Raw genomic sequence first — 22,805 nt, 5'->3', positions numbered from 1 at the left:
TCTGATTGCTGTTTGATAGTAAGTAAGTAAGTATCCTTGCCGAGCCATGAGGCCCATAGGGGCAGGAGCCTATCTCCTGTTTCTGTAGCCATGAGGCCCATAGGGCAGGAGCCTATCTCCTGTTTCTGTAGCCATGAGGCCCATAGGACAGGAGCCTATCTCCTGTTTCTGTAGCCATGAGGCCCATAGGGGCAGGAGCCTATCTCCTGTTTCTGTAGCCATGAGGCCCATAGGGCAGGAGCCTATCTCCTGTTTCTGTAGCCATGAGGCCCATAGGGGCAGGAGCCTATCTCCTGTTTCTGTAGCCATGAGGCCCATAGGGGCAGGAGCCTATCTCCTGTTTCTGTAGCCATGAAGCCCATAGGGCAGGAGCCTATCTCCTGTTTCTGTAGCCATGAGGCCCATAGGGGCAGGAGCCTATCTCCTGTTTCTGTAGCCATGAGGCCCATAGGGGCAGGAGCCTATCTCCTGTTTCTGTAGCGTGAGGCAGCTTGATGTACAAGTACACCCCCTGGACATGACACTAGTATGTCGCAGGGACTTACCACCAATCCAACCCTTGATGCTGAGTGTCAAGCAGGGAGGCACTGGGTCCCATTTTTAGAGTCTTTGGTATGACCCGGCCGGGGATTGAACCCCAACCTCCCAGTCTCAGGGCAGACACTCTAACCACAAGACCACTGAGCTGTTTGATAGCTGCTCCAATTCATTTGCAATGGGAGTCGCATGGTTTGACCAAACATTTTTGTTTGATGAGGGGGGAGCAATCAGCAATCAGCAATCAAACACAAATGCTTGATCAAACCCTGTGACTCCCATTGGAAAAGCATTGTGGTGGCCTAAAAAAACAAAAAAACGACCAATTTTGAATTGATTGATTGAAATATTCATTAACAGTTTGCAGAATTACAGTACATTTCAAGCACAAACTCAATACAAAGACTTTTAACTGTGAGTGGACGACCCAATTAAGCATTACACTTGTTTACAACAGGGTCCACCTGCTCCACCATGTTCAATTCATCAAAACATTTAGACACGTACAAATAGACACTTCTATATAGTCAAAGAACAGAACAGGAATTCATCATAAAGGAAGCAAAAAGGGAAAAGAAACATATACAGTGAGGGGAAAAAGGGGGGGGGGGGGGATTCAGATTTTACGCGGGCCAGTTTCGAATTGCAGCCGTTCGTAGGTGCCCTTTGAGAGCGGTTTTGAAGGAGTCAAGGGATTCACATGTCTTAACTGTTGGTAGGGCGTTCCACATTTTGGTGGCATAGGAGCGAAAATAATTTAGTCCCTTGTTTGTGCCGAATCTGGGTTGAACATGGTTCGTTGCACTCCCTCTGGTGTTGTGGGTGTGGACTTCGTTTACATTAAGGAAGTATTTAGACACCAAACATTGCTTGATTGGTGTTTGGTACGTGTGAATGAGGCCTATAAGCGGAGTAAGCATGAGCAATCAGTAGAGTGTCTTAAATACATTAAATAAACATTAAAGCTATAGTATAGCATCTAAAAGTATATATTCTTAGCGTTTGTACTGGTCAAGGAAAATCTAATACAGGTTTTTATACAACAAGTAAAAAAGCATCAAAAAGAACATGACATATAAGAAGGGGAGAGAGGAATGCGTCGGGTTGAGATCTACTGATGAGTTCAGTCTTCACACTGAAGACGGAGGAAAACATTTACAGTGAGTTTGCAGTTCTGGTTTGGAGGAGATTACGTCTGTAGGACGTGCTCAAGGGCATTTTGGGGAAGGCTAACAAATATTATAATAGCCATTCAATATACAGTAGAGTAGATAATCAGAATATGGTTTATTTCATATAATATTGGTTAGTTTTGACAGTGCTATAGATTCTTCCATGTATCAGAATAGGGTGATAGAGGCATAACCCATTCTGGGCGGGAACCCCTTTTGGTGTTAGCATTATGTTGTGCTTTAGCTATTGAAAAATAGCAGATCTACAAGCTCATAGCGCGCCACCGAGTGGCGCGCTACGAGCTTGTAGGTCTGCTATTTCTGAAAAATCAAAGAACGACTGACATAGAAACATATCTTTTTCAGAAAACTGTCAGGATGAAGAAGACATTTTTAGAATCTGATCTCAGGTCACAATCCCATAATATGGGGGGAAAGCAATTCATGTATACTTTAATATTATAATCACAGAGTGAATTACCGTATAAATGAATTGCTTTTATTTATTTTATCTTTTTGTCCTATGAGATTTTTTCATCCCACAGTAAAGGGAATAACGTTGATCCAAGGGTAATACATCATTGTTTTCTATAGCGCATGTATACAAGATGTATCAACCCATTGCTTCAGAGGTCTTAATTGCCCAGTGCTGCCCAGTAGTATAATTTAATTTCATATTAGGTACACACCCAGCCCGACTGACTCGAGTGGGGAGATACAGTACACTTAAACCATGACTCGCGGGACTTTACCACTAAATAAAAGGAAATAAGGATTGAATCTTCTTCTTAACAACATAGAGTACTCGGGGACCAATACAGATTTATTAGCCACATCAAATGTAAATCTTTTAAAGCCGTCTCAAGGACTAAGATACTGTAGATGTTGGTATACAGTACATCAACAATGCATTTACCCTTATTACCCGGTATTACAAATGAATAAGGTCAAGTTCATGGCAAGAAACACAACAACCATAACCAGCAAAACATCATCATACAGATACTTTATTATTATTATTTTTAGATTGCCTCATATTGAATTTCTTCTTTTCTTCTTTCCTCTAGGTACACATCCAAAAAGTCAAAACACAGGTATGTCTGGCATGTACAAATGTGCAAAGCAGTGTTGTTTTTGGTTTAGTTTTAGTTATAGTCTCTTGAATAGGTTTCACTTAGTTTTAGTCACATTTTAGTCACCCTGAATGTTTTAATGTGTTAGTCTAGTTTCAGTCGACTAAATGTCATGAGATTTTAGTTGACTAAATCTACAGTTGATTTCGTCGTCTAAAATGTATTTTGGCGGGCCTTGATGCCGTCGTAATGACTGTTTTTTATAGCAGATCTACAAGCTCACGCTGCGACGCGTTGTGAGCTTGTAGATCTGCTATTTTCATAGCATGCAACTAATTGTAAAATGACTTATACTGGATCTCTTGTCCACTAGTCCCTTCCAAATTTCCAAAAGTATTGTTAAAAAATGATAAAAATGAAAAGGGTCACACTATGCATAGCCCCGATGGAACCTCAAAGCGAGGGGTGAGGTTCCAAACGGGGCTATTGGTATTCCAAGAGCCAAACAATAGTGACTCCTTCTGTTAACGTTAACACACGGTACTTACAGTATGACTCTTTTGTCTGAACAGTTCTTCAAGCTTGAAACGTAAGAGGAAGGAGGAGCGCAAGCACAAGAAAAGGTGAGAATGACACTGTACTTACTGTACTTATACTGTACTACAGTACGTATCCTGTATTCAGTCAGACATTCAACCCATGAACCCATTTACTGTAGACCTGAGGCCCATTCTAAAAAAGATGGCTTCAAAATCCTAACAGTTTTCTGAAAAACCTACGTTTCTATATGTCGGTGGTGCTCAACCTTTTCCATGTCAAGGACCCCCAGAATTTTCTGAATAATTCGCTCCGAAAGAATATATATTCCAAGATTTGCGCCACATTTTCACGATTTTTTCAAAAACAGCAGATCTAGAATGACATGGATGCTTTCCCGGTTTTAATGGATTCTAACATTTATGTTAGAGTCATGCAAATTATGCATGTGTGCATCCGGTTTGGTGGTGTGACGGATGAATAGATTATCTGTGCATGCATGACACAGAATCTGAGATTACTATAACCCCCCCAGAAGATGAGCTATAAGGTACAGAGTTGTTACATGAACATAACATTATACATGTTACATTATGTTATGTAAGGGATAATGTCTGGCTAGCTGGTCATTGTTGGGAGATCAGATAATTCACGGACAGGGTGATTAACCACCGGCGTGAAGCCATCTCCAATAAGCACTCCAAGGTGACATGCTTGAATGATTGGAGACCTGTCTGTCGCTCTCACCTCAATGGGTCGGCAAATGCTTCAAAAGGCTGCAGTACATCTCAGACGGGTCGAAACATATGTCCAAAACTGTTATTTTTCAGGATTCTAATTCAATAATATTAATAAAAGCTAATCTACAGTACAAGCTCAAAATGATGTGTCCATTCACGCTGCTGTAGTATGATCAAGCAGGGCATTCATTTACCAAAACACAAAATGTCAAAACTACAGAGGTAAGAGGTGTCTGCCCAAAGCCAACGACCCGCTCCACGCTACCTGCCTGGCATGTAATCAAAGCAGATCCACTGTTGATTGCCTTGGCTCTCCACACTGGCCTCTGTTCCATGTTTTCATTTTCGTGATAGTCAGTGTGACACATATAATTATGACACCACATGAAAATATGGTGTCATAAATATTCCCAACTGATTTAGATTGTCTATATAGGATACACATGAAAAAGACTGTAAAAATGGGACTCAATGCCTCCCTGCTTGGCACATCAAAGGGTTGGATTGGGGGGTCAAATCAACTAATCAAAATGATTCACCGCTCCTTGGCTGCGGCTCAACCGCTCCAGGAGATGGGTCAAATGCGGAGAACAAATTCCACTGCGGTAACGTGTGAGACAAATCGTACGACTTTGATCTGCCCTGTCCCTCTCACCATCAGCACAGGACCTCAGGGATGCGTGTTGAGCCCTTGCCTTTACTCACTTGTACACACATGACGGCAGCACAGTCACGCACAGCTCCAATGTCATCATCACATAATCATGCTGCTGACACGACACGATTGTAATTTATTTTATTTTATTTTTTTACCCGTTTCTCTCCCCAATTTAGTCGTTATGCCAATTGCGGTAATTCTTCCATGCACGTATTGCTGTGTTGTCACTGCTGATGTATCCTACTAACTACATCCTTATGTTGGATTATGTTTCCCTATATACTATATACCGTATGCAAACTACTGTCCTTTGTGGATCACCATGTGGATTTTTACCTGTGATGTTTTGCTTGCTACTTTTGCACCTTTAGTCTAAGCTCATGTCTACAGGTATCTCTGCTGCAATTAAGCAATATTACACTTGAGGGTGTGGTATAACGCGATTATTTCCACGACAGTGATGCGGTCAGGAATGAGACGTAGTCGAGTTCCGCAAGCAAAAACTAAGAAAATATATATTATAATATAAAATATTGTTGTAGTCACTACGACAGCAAATGTACCAAGAAACTAGCTAGCTCTGGGAGAACAGAGCAGCTGAATTCTTTGTTTTGATTAGGTGGTGCATGGTGCTGGTTTAACCCACGGCTAGAAGGCTGTTTTAACCAATCAGATTGCTTCCTCGAAACGACCTGTGGTATAATTTACCATATTTACACGGCGGCCATCTTTCCATTAAGTTAATGACATGCCACCCTGTTGCCGCCATGTGAATATATGGTCTATGTGGACCTACCTTATTTATGTCTAGCCTCATGTACAGTACATACAGTACATACCTGCTGCCTTTTTATGCTGTGTACTGTAGCTATCTTTGACCTTTCTGTTTGTTTTCTGATTTCTCCGTGCTTTGCCTCTCCATCTCTGACCCCCACCGTTTTATTTTCCTTCCTGAAAACAACGAACGGTAGCGATTTGCACAAAAATACATTTCACACACACTTCCTTAACACCTGTAAACCAACCAGGCTGACAATAACATTGATCCTGATTCTGATTGATCTGCTATACTGTCTGTCACAGAACGGGGGAAAGAAAAATCTTTAGCAATAGGACGTGATCACTAGTGTAAACAGGAATGCGTAGCATTTATGTTAGTCTGAGCCAAAGCGTGACAGAGCCCGTACAGTCGCAGAGAGAAAAACAGATTGGAAGAGAGTAAAGAGATGGGGGGGGGGGGGTGTGGCTGAAAGAGTAAGAGAAACCAATTTCACGCTCTGATCTCGCAATATGTTATAATTCAGTCTTTGACTGAGCAGCCTATGAGCACAGAATCACTGCTCAGACCTTCCAACAGAACAGTGGTGGAAGAACATTAGAACAACCACTGCTTTAGTCAAATCTAAAGTAGCAACACCAGAGTTTATAGAACGTTACGAGTAAAACTCCTGGATTCAAACTTTGACTTGATTAAAATAATTGTCAACACTTTTTTCTCCCCCAAAAAATGGGCTATTTTGAATCGCCAAAGTATTGTGGTTACTATAGGCCTACATGTTTTGTATTAACCCTATATAAGTAAGAACACTAAACCCAAATGTTGTCACACCATCACTAAACCAGGGTATATTTTACCCAATATAATAAAATATATTTTTTTGGGGGGGGGGGGGGAGTTCGGTGAAAAGACCCACCTACCTCAGTCATAAGCAACATTATGAAAATCACATAAACATAATTAGCCGGATGAAAATTACCTGGGTTTTAGTGTTCCTAACTCAGTTAATAATCTAAATCTGCAGACTGGAGTAAAATAAAAAAGTACACTATTTGTATAAAGTATCAAGAATTGGCTCAGGCAACTTAGCTAGCCAGCTAGCCAACGTAAGGTTAAGAAACATGTGCTGGAGATGGAATCAAAACAGGGACATTGTGATTACATGTCACGCACGGCGATGTAGTAGAGGCAGCCGAGGCAGCTGCTTCAGGGCCCGCGGGGGAGGGCCCACGGGCCGGCCGGTCCGCTCTGATGCGTGGTAATAAACTGTATTCTCTCTCTCTCTCTCTCTCTGTTTCTCTCTCCCACAAACACACGCTGTTAAGACTGACCGCGACTAAGACTACATGTCATAGTAGTCCATATAGTAGTAAGGTTAAAGGGCTGTCAATCTGGCCTTAGGACCCGTGGAACATTCTAACCGCCCCTGTTACATGTCATTGTGACACATGTGTTGCATGATGTCCCCTCCCATGCCATGTCTAAATACAGTTAAATAAAGGTGTGAAAAGGCAAGGTGCATGACACAACCTGTTGGCACTATGTATTTATTGAACATTTAAGAGGCATGGGAAACATCAAGGTCAAAGGGAAATATAGAGTTAGCAGAGCCTCAGATCGTGTGAAGTTTGATTAAACTATGTGTGGCATAATAAAAAGATTGACTTTAAAATGGAAAGGAGAGGTCGCACAACTCCTATCACAACGCACAACACCCATCAGATGGGTGAGATATGTTCTTCCCTTGCTTGGAAACCACTAGAACTTATTGTTTGCTAAGTTCTTGTTGCTCGAGGCGACTCTGCACGGTCTGCACGGTCACCTCATCTGTTCTGTGTCTCCTCTGGTTGGTTCTCTCTCTACGTCTTCCAGCTCACGGAGTCACTCACATCGGAGGCGACGCTATCGGAGGTCAGAGTCGGACACTTCCACAGAGAGCAGGTAGAGAGACACACACACACACACACACACCCTCACACACACACACACACACACACACACACACACACACACACACGCACGCCGCTACCTCCTCCTCAATCCTCAGTCTATCTTATCTGCCCTGTGGGGGGGGGGGGGGGGGTGACACCGACGCCGTAGCGATGACTGATCGGACCTTCCTGTTTCCTGCACACGCCCCTCACATATCACCACTTCACAGGGAATGGCTGAACAATGTCCCCCTGGCTGCAAATCACTCAGTTACCGTGACATATATGCCAAACCACTGCTATTCGCTGAAAATGTCACTTCGCAACTCAAGTGACATTTTCAGATCCGCGGAACGCAACAAATCATGCTTGGAACCCCAGGCTACCAAACCACCATCTAAGTTAGACCTTTTATTTTGTTTTTGTTTTTGAGTGGTGCAACCACTCCTACAACCAGCTTGCAATGTCCTCGTACCTGTTTGTGTGTGTCTGTGTGAGCATGAGTATGTGACTTAATAATAGCAGTAGGGGGCGCCAGAAACAGTGAGAGGGGTAGTGACTCTAATGAGAGAGAGTGAGAGAGAGAGAGAGAGAGAGAGAGAGAGAGAGAGAGAGGGGGGGGGGGGGGGAATTGCACCACTCAGTTCACACGTGTGTGATTTTCTATATTGAGTGGGTCCAGGGGTCCTCATCATTTACCATTTATATGTTAGCTATTCAAAAATAGCAGGTGTATAAGCTCACAGCTTGTACATCTGCTATTTTATGAAACGTTTAAAAAATATCGAACAATGTTGGATTTTTTTATTTTTTATTTTTTTAATAATAATTTTGACTTAGTTTTTTTGAATATTTTTTCCCCTTTGGGGTCCCTGGCACAAAACCTTTTCAATTGGTGGTCCGCAGCCAAATGCAAATCAATTTTGGGGGTATTTGACATGAAAAGGTATGAGAACCACTGACTCAAACAAATACAACAGATATGAGCGCTTTGATGGAACAGGGCCAGAAAGGGAAAGGGGGCCCGGCCGGGCTTTCCAATTGAAATAATCTGAAGCTGGAGATGATTGCTTTTAAATCCTCATGGATCCCTCCATTATTTGGCATTTCCCTGGGACATTAAGCAGAGGAAATCATTACCCCGAAACCACAGCAGAGGCGCTTCGCACCGTGTCCCTCTCAGATAAAGACACCCTAGGCGACAAACTTGTGTTCTGTTGTAAGAGAGCCAATGGGAGCCAATCCCAATTATTGCCCCAACATCTGGGGCCATTCAACCAAACGAGAAGTAAGGAAATTATGCAGCAAACTGCATTTCGCTGATCATAGTTCTGAGGCCGGTGGCCATGCGGGAAAGCTGCTTAGTACTCCGTTCTTGTTCCTATAGAGATCAGGGTTATTATAGCCAGAACCAGCCTGTAGATGGGTGCTTGTTACTGGGTAGATGTAGGAACCACTCAGATGTTGGACCCAATGTAAAAGTATACCACATTAGGAACATACTTTTTCTTAAGTCCTGCTTGAATCTTTAACCCTATTTTGGAACTATGAAATGCACTTCCCATTGCAGTCAGAACTGCAGACTCACTCCCAATCTTCCGTCGTAGTCTGAAAACCCACCTCTTCAGACTCCATCTGAGCCCGTAGCACTTGCCGTAGCACTAGCCTCGACGACCTTACAGGATCAACTTAATATGTAACTTATGTAGATAGTATTCTATGTGGACATGGCACTCTACAGTGTATAATGCATTGTTTCAAAATATAGATATTACACTGTTAGGTTCTTAGCTTACGTGTGATTCATGATGACTATTTTTATGATGTGTATTACCATGTTTTTGTTCTTGCTTACTGTAAATCGCTCTGGATTATAAGTCTGCTAAAGGCCTAAAATTGAAATTTTAAATTGTATATTATTCTTTGGCTATTTGAAAATAGCAGATCCACAAGCTCACACAGCGCACATTTGGAATTGGAATCATCCTTTTAAACACAAATCTGTTCAAATGGGAGTCTGTGGCATAATAAGACTTAAAGTCATGAACATTGAATGTTTGAGAATCACTGCTTTAATTTAGCCATCTGTCAAAAAGGTTATTTGTCTTTTTATCCAGCGAAAGCTATACTGACTTCAAAGGTAATAATAATAATAATACATTTTATTTTTAAGGTGCCTTTCAGGGCACTCAAGGTCACCGTACAGGTTAAAAACACAGTTAAACGGAAAACAGTTAACCCATTTTGTGCGGGAACCCCTTTTGGTGTTAGCATTATGTTATGCTTTAGCTATTGCAAAATAGCAGATCTACAAGCTCATAGCGCGCCACCGAGTGGCGCGCTACAAGCTTGTAGGTCTGCTATTTTTGAAAAATCGAAGAACGACTGACATAGAAACATAGATTTTTCAGAAAACTGTCAGGATGTAGAAGATATTTTTAGAATCTGATCTCAGGTCAAAAGGAAAACAAAACTATAACAGCTCTAGTTTAGCTAGTCTAGTTTAACAGCTCTAGGTGCACTTTTACCATGGAAAAACAACCTGAAAACATTTGATATAATGAAGCTATAATGTGTGCCGTATAGTGTTTAAAGAACATCCTGTAAACATCCACAGACATCATCTGCGTCACTCTGTGGAGCAACTCGCAGCGATCAGGAAAGATGCAAAGGCAACGCTGCCCCAGCACCACCACGGGGACTTGGAGTGGAGGCCTGCAGCCAAATCAGTGTGTCAAAGCACTCCAAACTGTCCTCCCCTCCGCCTCTCTACGAGCAGCGTAAGTACTCCCTGCCGGGCCTCTGGTACTGGTGGAACCAGCTGTGCCCTATAGCCACTTAAACCCTCCATACTCTGTGAAACGGACCTCATATTGCACTGCACTGAACTCTTTTCCACTCTCTACGCCAATTCTCTTTGCGAAAAATACCCGAGACGTAGCTTGTAGATCGGCATTTTTATTTTATTTTTTGGGAAACTTTGACAGGAAAAGACTCGCTCACCGTATAGAAAAAGAAGTAAAACTCCTTAGACTGAGACTTAGAAGAAAAAAATATATTTTATTTTTTCATGCTTTTATGGTGCTCTGTGCAGACTGTGCTCATGGTGCAATTAAAAAGCAAACGTTTCGGTCCTCAGACCTTCGTCAGTGCTATTAATAGCACTGACGAAGGTCTACCGTAGTCAAGTTTGGAAAAAAGGACAAAGAAAGGCAGTTTTCTCAGTGCTTCAGTATTTATTTATTTTTTAATATTCCCCCACGGAATAGGGATGCGCTGCATGGGGGTTCAATTGGTTCTCATTTAAAGGCAGCACAAGTTTTATTTTAATTTTGTTCTGGTTGAAACTGTGTGTGAAAAAAAGTTAAAGCTCCATATTCTTATGTTTGTTCAGTATTAATATAGGTTATACTCCCAGTCTCTCTCCAGCTCTTTAATAAACAGAAAATTCATATTCAGGCAGGTTACTGATTTCATCCAATCAGGAGGGGATTGGTGCCCATTTATTATTATCAGCTTAAAAAATGTCAGTGTTCCAGTTTCAAATGTGTCTGCACATTCCTTTGTGTGGTCACTTCCAATTCCACATGTTTAACACATTTTGGACTGAGGTCGATTAAAAAAAAGGCTTCTAAATCCTAAAAAAAATCTGAAAAACCCATGTTTCTATCAGTCAGTTGTGCTCAACCTTTTTCATGTCAAGGACCCCCAGAATTATCTCTATTGGGCCACGGATCCCCATCTCAAAACATGTTGTTCCAGGGACCCCCCCGGAAGCAAAGATTTGAGCTAAAAATGTTCGCTCTGAAATATATATTCAGATATATAAGATTTGCGACACATTTTCACGACTTTTCAAAAATAGCAGACCTACAAGCTACGAGCTTGTAGATCTGCTGTTTTTCAATAGAGTTCCCGTATGAGTTCTCTCTCCTCAGTATTGGGTACATTTGGTTTACTGACCTGAAAAAGCAATTTGTGTTTCCTAAAGAACTGGGGAGACGGAGACCCCTACGCTACTGAATAAAAACACAATGATTACTATCAGAATATAGAGCTATTTAACATTTATTTACTGCACCTTCATAGCCATGACAAAACACAATTGGATGTGGAAAATTACTCTACTAAATATCGGGATCTTTATCTGGTACTATATTAGGTTTAATAAATTAATATCTCGGCCATATCTTCTGCCCGACAGCAACGGCTTGTAATAAAAAAACAGGGGGGGGGGATCTTAAAACAAAGTCAGCCTAGTACAGTAGTTGAGCTGTGAAATGCCAAATTTGCCAAATTTGGCAGTAGTTCCCAAAGTGGGGTCTGGGGACCTCAGGGGTCCTTGAGGGAGTTCCAGGGGGTCCCCAGCTAAATGATAGTTTGTAACCAAATTGATTTTATAATATAAATCGGGGGTCCCAGAGATAGAAATGCCATTAAATGGGGTTCCGTAGACTAATGCTACGGTCAAACTGGGGGTCCTTGAAATGAAACGTGTTGAGAATCACTATACTAGAGCCATGACATTTTTACGGGGATCCCTGGCATATCTCTTCAAATGGGGGTCCAGGCTAATCGGTGTCAATTTGGGGGTCATTGACATGAAAAAGTTTGGGAACCACTGGTCTATGGAATGAAGCTAACCAACTCTCTGACATCCTGACATTAACCCATTCAGGACGGGGGAACCGCTTTTGGTGTTTTAAACATTGTTATAATTTAGCTATTGAAAAATAGCAGATCTACAAGCCCATAGCGCGCCACCAAGTGGCGCGCTATGTGCTTGTAGGTCTGCTATTTTTTTTTATCGTAAAAATGCGGCACAAATCTTTGAATATATTCTTTCAGAGCAAAGGTTTTTTTAATTTTGACGTCAGGCCTAAATCGGTTAATTTGACATGGCGTTCTGATCTTGCCTTATTATTATGGACTCACTATATTTTACCAGCACTGTCATCAGTTCTTATGTTTCTGTTTTCATAACTTCATAACGATCAAGTAAGTACAGTAAAGTACAGTAAGTACACGCTTGGCAGAAATGTCTCCCTCAGGAAATTGCTGCTGTTAGCAGAACGATAACAATGTGCAAAGGATGCATTTTAAACTTTGTTTTATTTTATTTTTCATTTTAATCAAGAACTAATGGGGCAGAAATCTATGGAGAACACCAGGCTGACTTAGCCTTCAGGTCATGAATGACATGACTTTTTTCCTTTTTGTCTCGTTTTCATTAAAAGGAAGGCCATTGCTAATTAAAACTGTTACTTCATTAATTTGAGCTTTGAGAAAGTTGAACATTAGACAGTAATATTTTAATTTGTTATTTTAGTCGCTACTATCATACACAATATACAGCATTTTCATAAGGTTACATAATATGTCAACTGATGAAGAGTAATTGTGTTCAGACTCAAGCTAGTTGAGGTTGTCTTTTAGAGTGCTCTGTGTTGTGCGTCAATGTCAAATAGGACAAATGTAATAGTCTGAAACTAACACTGCTGTGCATATCGCTGTTGTCGGGCGGTTTCAAACATAAGCGGTTTCATTTAATTCCCTATTTTATACTCACAAGCCCACATGTTGTCTTGTAGATTGTCTATTTTCAAACAGCAGATGTAGGCCTATTATAGGCTTTAAGTGACTGATTTCGATGCTATTTTAACTAAGTTAGCTGGGGTCCCCCTGGTCCTGGATCCCCCTCAAGGATATCTGGGGGTCTCCCAGATCTAACTGGTCCTTCTTTCACTTTGCTAAGACTTTACTAAGATACTGAAATGGAAATACAGAACATGGTCATCATTACCACAGCTAATTAACCACTTTCAACCTATAGCGTAAATTACTTTAATTAGACATAGCTGATCTACAAGCTCACAATGTCATGATGTGGATCGTGTAGAACTGCTAGTTTTGCTGTGCTGTTGTATGTTGCAAATCAGGCTTATAACCAAATGAACCCGGCAATCTCAATTCTGAGAATCTCAGGCAGCAAGACATAGCAGAGTTCACAGTGCAGCTATAGTAGATTTGGTGTAGAGGGAAAGATTTTGAGACAAGGTCAACAAGGTAGCATACAGTAGGCCTACAGTAGGGTTCTGGTAAGAGTTATTTTGGCTAGATTAACAAATAACAATAACTACAGTAAAAATACATTTTATTGAACATAATTATCGTATTCCTTATACAGGACTCCCTTTTATAGCTGCTGGCATTCCTTCAAACATCCTTAGAAATGTAGCTCTTTCCCTTATTCCACAGTATCATGTTCACCGGGGCGCGAAGAAACTTCCCCCAGCAGTCATTAAATTGTGCTAATTACATAAGCAGATGCTTTTTTTTATACATCGCACACCATAAGGTTTTTAATCAATTCAGGCCTGATATTCAGCATGTTGTGTTCTTTCTGAAAATACTTTAAAATAAATAAATCAACGCTTACACACTTGGCAGACGCTTCAGAGTGGGCACGGCATCAAGTAAATGATTTAGTATGGAAGTGAAGGAATAGTACAGAAAATAGTTTTGCAAAGAATTCACGGATGCTTGTATTCATTTATTTAGGCTACTGCCTTTAATGGGACCGTAGCTGGTTTTTAAATACTTTCACCCTGCCATCCCTGTTTTGGGCTAAATGTTTCATAGTATTTTCACTGCACGACATCATTATACGAAAAAGTATAAAATGGGGCTTAACTACTTAATAGTCACCCTGTTCCCCAGACGTCTTTCTGCTATAGCCTACACCAAAAAAAGATTACTGCTCTCGAGACACACAATATATTACAAAGGTTTTGATTGAACAGCATGGAAACATGAGATAAATCAACTCATTCATACTAGTTGAGGATGAACTGTGATTCATATTTCTTTCATCCAAAGACAAAGGGGACCGGGTATACAATTCCGAAAAGGAAATACACATTTGGGGAAACAACCTATATAGTATAGTGTATCTGTATGTAAATAGTAGCCATACAGTAGGCTCTTTCTAGTCCCGTTCATGACGACCTTTGGTGCATGTCTCCCCCCGTCTTTCTCCCCCTCTTTCCTGTCACTATCTTTGTTCAAAACTCTTGTGCGATGAAGTAGGGCATTCATTTACAAAAAAAACGTAAAAGTGTGAAACTTGGAGATATGAGGTTTGGGCCTGACAACAGCGATATTCTTAAGGAAGTGTGTGTATCATTGTGGACAAAAGAGAGACACACACACACACACAGAGAGAGAGAGAGAGAGAGAGAGAGAGAGAGAGAGAGAGAGAGAGAGAGAGAGAGAGAGAGAGAGAGAGAGAGAGAGAACCAAAACCAGACGGACTGTGTATCTTTAGGCAGTCTATCTCCAAGCATCTCAAGATGACATCGAGGAATTCCCTTTGTTCAAGAGGAAATGTTTTATGCTGGAAGCACGCTCCTGCGTATATATGCACAGATGGTGTGGGGATGTCTGTCTGCACCGGGGAAATGATGGTGGAAGGCTTTTTAAGCTTTTTGTTTAAATTTCCCTCAGGGTTTTGCTCTATCGTGCCGACTGTGTTATGGATCGTGGACAGCCTCAGGGAGGACAGGGTGGATTATTAAGCTTTTAATATCTTCTAATCGATACGTAAAGAGAGATCATAATCTGACAGATAACTACAATAAACACCACAGTCTTATAGAAGAGCCAAACATTCAGTAACTATCTCCTATGTCTGTGGACTTGTAGAAATGTGTAGCTTTTTTCCCCAAAAAAGAAAATGCGGTGTGCAATATGAAATAGTGAGCACACTTTCAAAGGTATAGTCTATATACCTCTCACCTCCACGGCGGTATATATTTAAGCAATAAAGAAAAAGGAACACACAGATATAAGTGGCTCTGGGTTTTAAAGAGAGGGTTATTGTCTTTCTTTTTAATGCAATTTACGACTCTAATGATGCACTTATGTTGCCCGCTCTTCCCTTTTTCTTACACCTTACCTACTTAAGGAGGAAATCTTGATTGGTAAGTCGATGCTATCCGCAGACCTAGGGCTGTACTGTAGGTCGCTGCAGGCTAATTATTAACTTCTTAATTGCAGGGGGAGAAAAAGCACAATCATCTGACCTATTCTGAGGGCTTTCTTAATTAGTTAGACTAATGAGATCTCTTTGTCTGCAGTCCTTTTCATTTGTACATAATACCCATTTTGTGATGTTTGTTCAATGTTCTTTTAAAGAGGCTTTTTAATAGGGCTATGTTTGATTATTTCTTTTTAATTATATTCCTTCTCTCTCACTCTGGTTAAAACCCGTAGACTTATTAAACACTTAGTTTCTCTCCTTTTTAGACTTCCGTTTCTTCCTTTCATGATTGTTTTAGTTTAGAATACATTTTCTAAAATTCTTCAGTTTCTTCTTTCTCTTTTTGTTTGTTTCTCTTAAACTTTCCTTTGAAGGTTCTTCGCATGCTACAAAATTTGCATGTCTTTTATCTTTCAAACTTTCTGTCCCAAAGAAAAAGAAAATAAATATATGTTACTCTGTGTTTTTTTTTTTTTTTTCTTCTTCTTTTTTTAAGGGAAATGATGTGCCTTATTAATTAGTAGTAAAGCAGGTAGCAGGTATGTCATAACACCTGGTATGGTATTTAAAGCTGCAGCTTCCCTGTCTTTCGGCAGATCTTGTCATCAAAACCTGGGAACGCGGACGGGACAACCCGCCGTCGCACTCTGAGCGAAGGACCCCACGATTATGACTCTGGGAATGACACCTCGTCGCCGCCGTCGAGTAAAACTGGCCTTTCTCGAATGAGCGTCGCCGAAGACAAGAGAAGCGATTCTCGAGGTCTCGAGGCCTCGCCAGAGAAGCCAAAGTTTACGGACGGGGACAACGTCTCTGATTCGGGGAACTCTGTGACCAGTTACGTGTCTCTGTGCAAAACGCACACGGAGGGTGGCTTGTCTGACACACTTCTCCATGGAAATAGCACAAGGTGAGCTTTGCGTTTTTCTGTTTACCCATTAATTAAGACCTGAGGCCGATTCTACAAAATAGTGCCTTGAGTGGTTCTCAAAGGACCCCCAAAATGATATGTATTTGGCCCGCCAATCCCCATCTGAAGATGGTTTTGCCCGGGACCCCCAGACGAGAAGATTTGTGTAAAAAAACGCTTTGAATGCTTTTCTGTACAAGCTTGCAGCGCGGTACAATCTGCCATTTTTGAGAATCACGCCGTAAAAACAAATCCACTGTGAGTTGTCTAAAAAAGAACGTATGCTGCTAATATGTATAGCTAAAATCTAAAATGACACAGATGCTTTCCCGGTTCTAATGGGATAATTAACAGTCCAACCACGGATGGATGAATGAATGCTCATCAGGGAAATTATTCCAAGCAACTTATCTCTTTAATCATTTTTATCTCACCCGATGAAATTTAAAGCCATAAAAAAAAAAAAAAAAATAAGAAAAAAAAAACCCCGGATGCCATCTTTGCCGTTATCACTAGAAGCAATAAAAATGTCCTTGTCTTCTTATCTTTTGCAGTAAGCCGATAACCTTGGCTTGTCGGGAAGGGCTCCTGCGACCTCGGAGGGCTGCAATCTCCTCACGGAAACGCCTGAGAGCCCGAGAGTCGTCCAGAGCTCAGTCATCCAGAGCTCAGTCATCCAGAGCTCAGTCATCCAGAGCTCAGTCATCCAGAGCTCAGTCATCCAGAGCTCAGTCATCCAGAGCTCAGTCATCCAGCAGCAGGAGCAGGAGTAGGTCCTCGGGAAGCTCCCGGTACTCCGGACGCCGCTGCTCTCGAAGTCAATCGCTGTCGTCCAGCAGGTCGGTTCTGGTTCGGTTGTGGTTATTTTTTTAAGAATATTTCTTATCCCACGATTTTGTAACCCATTTTTCACCCCTGTGTCAATCATCTAATGTGATCCTGGGCTCTACACACCCTCCGCCAACCTAGTCCCCATATATGGGGGACAAGGGGAGAGCAACGGACTTGAACTCATGCTTCCTTCATGCCTGAGTGTCCAAGTTGCTCCTTTACACCTGACAGGGGGGAGTTTCCCTGGTTGGACGTAGCGCGTGGAAGGAACACGTTATTCCAACCAGGCGCCCCGGCTGGCCAGGGGGAGGCAGTTTAGTGACCAGGATTACTGCATGTTTTTTGTGAGGGTACCTACCCTAGGGGACACGGGGAGAACATGCAAACTCCACACAGAAAGGCCCTTTCGCCAACCCCGCCTTCGGGTATGGGCACTGATGACGCGGAGGAGGAAACACGCCGCGTCATCAGGTTGTGGTTCTGTTGTGGTTTCATCGGCTCTGTGTCTGTCTGTCTGTACTGATCCAGGAGGCTGCTTGATTCCAGAGGGTGATTGTAATGTTGTTTCTCCTCCTCCTCCTCCATCGTCAGGTTGTACTCACGCTCGCAAAGTTATTCAGCCGATGTGAGACGCCGCCGACGGGGCAGCGCGGCAAGTTCCAGCTCCAGGGGAAGCTACTGCCGATACAGTCCCGACAGGTGAGACTCATGTGTGGCTCAGGCAGTGGCGTGCACAGATAGACACTAGGGGGTGCTACAGCACCCCCTGCCCTTTTGGCAATGTGCTCTTAAATAAAATGTGTAGTGTGTGGACCATGGTGACATTGATCAATTCTTGATAAAAAACGCTTCTACTATATTATTTAGGCCCCCACAATCTAAAGCTATGTTTCTATGTCAGTGGTTCTTTGATTAAAAGAAAATAGCAGACCTACAAGCTCGTCGCACGCCACTTGGTGGCGCGCTATGAGCTTGTAGATCTGCTATTTTTCAATAGCTAAAGCATACCATAATGCTAACACCAAAATGGGTTCCCGCCCCAAAATGGGTTAAGGCAACCAGCCGGTTCCACGCACTGCACAAGGTGCCCTTTTTTTCACTTGAGCACCTGCCCCATAAATGTCTGTGCACGCCACTGTGTGTGGCTCAGGGCTAGAGTGGCTGGATGGTAACTGCAAGGTTGCCAGTTCTAACCCTGTGGGCTCCCCCAGAGTTAGTGTCGAAGTGTCCTTGAGCAAGACACTGAACCCCTGATTGCTCCGGACTTCATGTTGTATTGCTTTTCGGGGGCAGGGTTGTTTGGTTACATGCCAGTGAACACTCTTCATCACCACTCAGGAAATAAAGTAGTGTTGTCATTCAATCTCTGTTGTTCTTTTATGTAACATTATTTTGAAGGTTAGGTTACCACCTGTCAAGCTTATTATGTCTTGCGGGGACAAAGAAAAGTGTCTGGCAACAGGTCATTATCACTGATCATGTAAAATGCAAGTGCGTGTATAATCTAGATGGATAGTATATTAAAGTGTCTCTCTGCAACACATCATAAAACACAAAACAGGGTGCAGAAGGAATACAAAAGGTACAAAAAAATCACATTATTCGATACACACGCTACCCTCACTCCCCCTTACCAGTATAAATGAGTTGCAGACCACTCACACGGAGTTGTTAGACACTTACTAAAAGTCAAAAAACATATATTATAGTAAAAAAAAAAAACCCTAAACATTTGTATTCAGATGTACTATTATATGACCATGTGCCACAGCTTGCCACCAAGCGTTTGGCACAACGTATGTAAACGTACGTATGTACAAAGAAATGGCATGGTATTTCTTTCTTTAAAACCTTGAGAAATGTGTTTATTATTTTAAAGTATACCCACTTTGGCTCTGTTTATGCTATCCTTTGATTGATCACTAAAACAAACAAGCTCTAAAAATACATACAGCACACCCTTCTGACCTTTGGGCTGTCATGTCGGGTGGTCAGAGAAACGCTTTTTGCGATTTTTCAAGTGGGCCCTGAAGTCAAGAAGAGGTTGAGAACCACTGGCCTATATCTATCTATGCCAATTATGTATTACTGGTGCACTGAACATTAAAACATTTCAGCTGCCAGAACAATCTTCATATTTTGAAATAATGTCCGTTAAAATAATGTCTGTTTCTGGGGCTCCCATGTGTTTTCTATCCCCACAAATAACCAATTTTGAACTATCAGGCTTTCATATCATATTGGTGCTTTAAAATAAATTGCTCTCAGAAACAGCTCAACTGATTTTGCACTCATTGTGATGTCATCAATGTCACCCTACTTGCATGGAATGGAAACAATCCTGGTTTTATCTAGCATCAGTATTATAATGACTCAAATATGAAATTATCAGCATATCAGCACCCCCACCACCTCAGAACATTGTGGTACTGCAGCTAAAACTGCTTTTAAAGTCCAGAAAGAAATGACAAGGACTGGTTATATCAGAGTGGTGATTGGAGCTCAAACCATTAGAAATAACTTTGAGGGACATAGACAATATAATATTAAATATTAAAAGCAGTTTTAAAATGCATGTTATTTGCACTTTAACTCTTAGGGTACGACACAAGCATAGAAATAATAATAATGTGTGTTAACTCTTAGGGTACGACACAAGCAGAGGAAGCCGCCCTCCAGAGACCGGGATACGAAGCATACACATCCCTTCAGAGACCGGGATACGAAGCAGCATACGCAGAAGGGTGGTGGTGGCGGAAAGAGGCGGAGGCGCAAGTCTTACTCTCCCATGAGGAAGAGGAGGAGAGACTCGCCGAGCCACCTTGAAGCACGGAGAATCACAAGGTAGGACATTTTCTTTCAGGGACGATGTTTGTGCACACATACAGGTAGACGTCAAAGGGTAGACGTCAGCCCCCTGCCCTTTTACCCGTCTGTAAAACAAACAACTGCCCTTTCCAGACTGTGGTGGAAGAAATATAAATGCCACTCCTTTCGTAGGCATTGAACCTCTACCATGAAATGTTCTATGAGCAGGGCCTGGCTGTAAACAAGTTCTTGAGCTTAGTCCAGTTACCCTGGGTAAACATAGTACCTTTCCTTTCCTTTCCATGCCATACCGGAAGGCAGCATTCAGGAGAATAGCTTTTTTTCCCCCGAAGTCTCCTGAACTTGAACGCAGCATTTTTGTGGGTTTTTTTTTTTGTCAAATTTGTTTCGAAATCTACGTTGTACGCCTGCATCTCCAGTAGATAAAGAGTGCTGGGTTGTGTGCCCCGAATTTAGCAGATGTACAAGCTCTCAACGCGTCGCTGCACGACGCATTGTGAGCTTGTAGATCTGCTATTTACGCAATTTTTTTGTCCAAAAGTGCCCTCTTACAGGAGTAAGTATAGGCTATCACTAGCTGTCAGCCTGTCACCAACACCCCACTAGACAGCTGCAAAAAAACTGATCAAATCGACCCCCGGTCCGAAATGTTCGGCAACAGTGTGAACAAACGTGATTGACATAAAGTGAGGTTGATGTCTTTTTTTTAGCTATTGAAAAATAGCAGATCTACAAGCTCATAGCGCGCCACCGAGTGGCACGCTACGAGCTTGTAGGTCTGCTATTTTAGAAAAATCTAAGAGCGACTGACATAGAAGACATTTTTAGAATCTGATCTCAGGTCAGAATGAAAACTGTCAGGATGTAGAAGACATTTTTAGAATCTGATCTCAGGTCAGAATGAAAACTGTCAGGATGTAGAAGACATTTATAGAATCTGATCTCAGGTCAGAATGGAAAACTGTCAGGATGTATAAAGACATTTTTAGAATCGGATCTCAGGTCAGAATGCCTTAATTATTTTAATTCCTTTAATTCCTTTTCAACTCTGCAGTGCCAGGAAGCGACCCATTCCTTACTTCCGGCCCAGTCCCTCCTCTAGTCGCAGTCGGTCCAGCAGCGCTTCCTCTTGGAGCAGCCTCTTCTCGCGCAGTCGCAGTCTAGTTCGGAGTGCCTGCAGCCGCAGCCGGAGCAGCCGAAGCAGCCGCAGCCGGAGCAGCCGGAGCTGCAGCCGTAGCAACAGTTACTCGTCCTACAGAGGCTACAGCCGCAGTTCCTCCTGGAACTCTATCTTTGGGACTCGCAGCCGGAGCCGCAGCCACACGCCACAGAGCAAGACCAGTAGGGTCCGCCACTGAGCCGCAGCCACACCACGCCACAGAGCAAGACCAGCAGGGTCCGCCACTGAGCCGCAGCCACACCACGCCACAGAGCAAGACCAGCAGGGTCCGCCACTGAGCCACAGCCACACCACGCCACAGAGCAAGACCAGCAGGGTCCGCCACTGAGCCGCAGCCACACCACGCCACAGAGCAAGACCAGCAGGGTCCGCCACTGAGCCACAGCCACACCACGCCACAGAGCAAGACCAGCAGGGTCCGCCACTGAGCCGCAGCCACACCACGCCACAGAGCAAGACCAGCAGGGTCCGCCACTGCGCTCGCCTACACACACACAGAAAAATAACAGTGTCACCTGGCTGGAACCGAAACTGCTACTTGTGATGCCCGGAGAAGAACAATTTTTTGTTGCAGAAACAACCTTTCAGACCAATTAAGGTTCTATTTCCTTGAAGAACCCACCTCAACCACTTAAACCCTGTATACTTACTTATATATATGGACCGGTGTCCCCCAGGGGTCTATATATCCTTTTTCCCCGTCCCTACACCAAATCTCTTGTCTGTCAAAAAATAGCAGATCTACAAGCTCACAGTGTGTTACATTGTGACACTTAAACGATGAGTTTAAGTGGTTAAACTTTGATTTCTAAAAAGGTTCGGATAAAACCCTATATGAGGAACATATTTATTTTTTCTTGGAACCCATACAACCTTTAAAAAAAAAGGTTGAAAAGAAAAAAATAAGCATTATTGTCTGTGTGTGCACATGCAGCAGGTTTTACCATTTTCTGTAGACCTGAGAGGACGTCTGCACTTATACTACCATTCATTATCTCTGTTAGGAGACAATAAGACAGTGATGTCAGGAGCCCTCTACTGTATTATTATTAGGCTCTTTGCTTCCTTTTGAGGCTTTGAGTGGAGAGACCCCAGCCGCTCTCCAACCATGTCATACTCGGAGGCTCAGTCGTTCACGCCGTCATCGAGCAGGAGACACTGGAGACTGAATGTGTTTTGCTCTTGCTTTCTACTTCATGCGGTCCTCGTCGTTCGACAGCGCTCATAACGGACCTGGGGACTTTCGGACCTACTGTATTTAAGCAGCCGTACATATTAGTTTTCGATGAAAACCTTCAAACTGGACATTTTCTTATACAAAAAGTGTTGGTTTTCTGGCTTTAGCTGGTAGAGGCAGCTACAGTATATGCATGTTCCGGGAGCACATTCTTTGCAAGGGGACACAGCTGGAAGTTTTACTGTGTCACCACCATGCGAGCTCTGTTCCAGGACCAGGACGGACCCCATGCTGAGATGCATTTCAGTCATTTTGCTTCATGTGTTTTCAAATAGCTTCTGAGGGGACCCTTTTATGAAATAAAGAAACGTTTGTGGTGTACTTCAGACGAACAATGCTTCCTCTTGAGTT

The 22,805-nt window shown here is 42.5% G+C and overlaps 1 protein-coding gene across 1 annotated transcript in view; it reads left to right on the top strand.

The window, feature by feature from the left end:
• srrm4 (serine/arginine repetitive matrix 4) overlaps positions 1–21,395 on the top strand; it is a gene marked incomplete at both ends in the record, with an annotated part of 32,861 nt that extends 11,466 nt beyond the window's left edge. The window contains 9 exons of the mRNA XM_083783441.1: positions 2,777–2,803; positions 3,355–3,405; positions 7,368–7,436; positions 10,044–10,206; positions 16,064–16,377; positions 16,932–17,216; positions 17,800–17,907; positions 19,855–20,052; positions 21,092–21,395. Coding sequence (XP_083639567.1) covers positions 2,777–2,803; positions 3,355–3,405; positions 7,368–7,436; positions 10,044–10,206; positions 16,064–16,377; positions 16,932–17,216; positions 17,800–17,907; positions 19,855–20,052; positions 21,092–21,395 — 1,519 coding nt within the window. The remainder of the gene's footprint in view (positions 1–2,776; positions 2,804–3,354; positions 3,406–7,367; positions 7,437–10,043; positions 10,207–16,063; positions 16,378–16,931; positions 17,217–17,799; positions 17,908–19,854; positions 20,053–21,091) is intronic.
• Positions 21,396–22,805: the final 1,410 nt, after the last annotated feature.

This window comes from Protomyctophum parallelum (genome assembly GCF_964188405.1).
Source record: "Protomyctophum parallelum genome assembly, chromosome: 15".
In the NCBI taxonomy this organism is placed as follows: domain Eukaryota; kingdom Metazoa; phylum Chordata; class Actinopteri; order Myctophiformes; family Myctophidae; genus Protomyctophum; species Protomyctophum parallelum.
The sequence above is the reverse complement of the archived record's forward strand: the minus strand, read 5'-3'. Positions and strand labels throughout refer to the sequence as shown.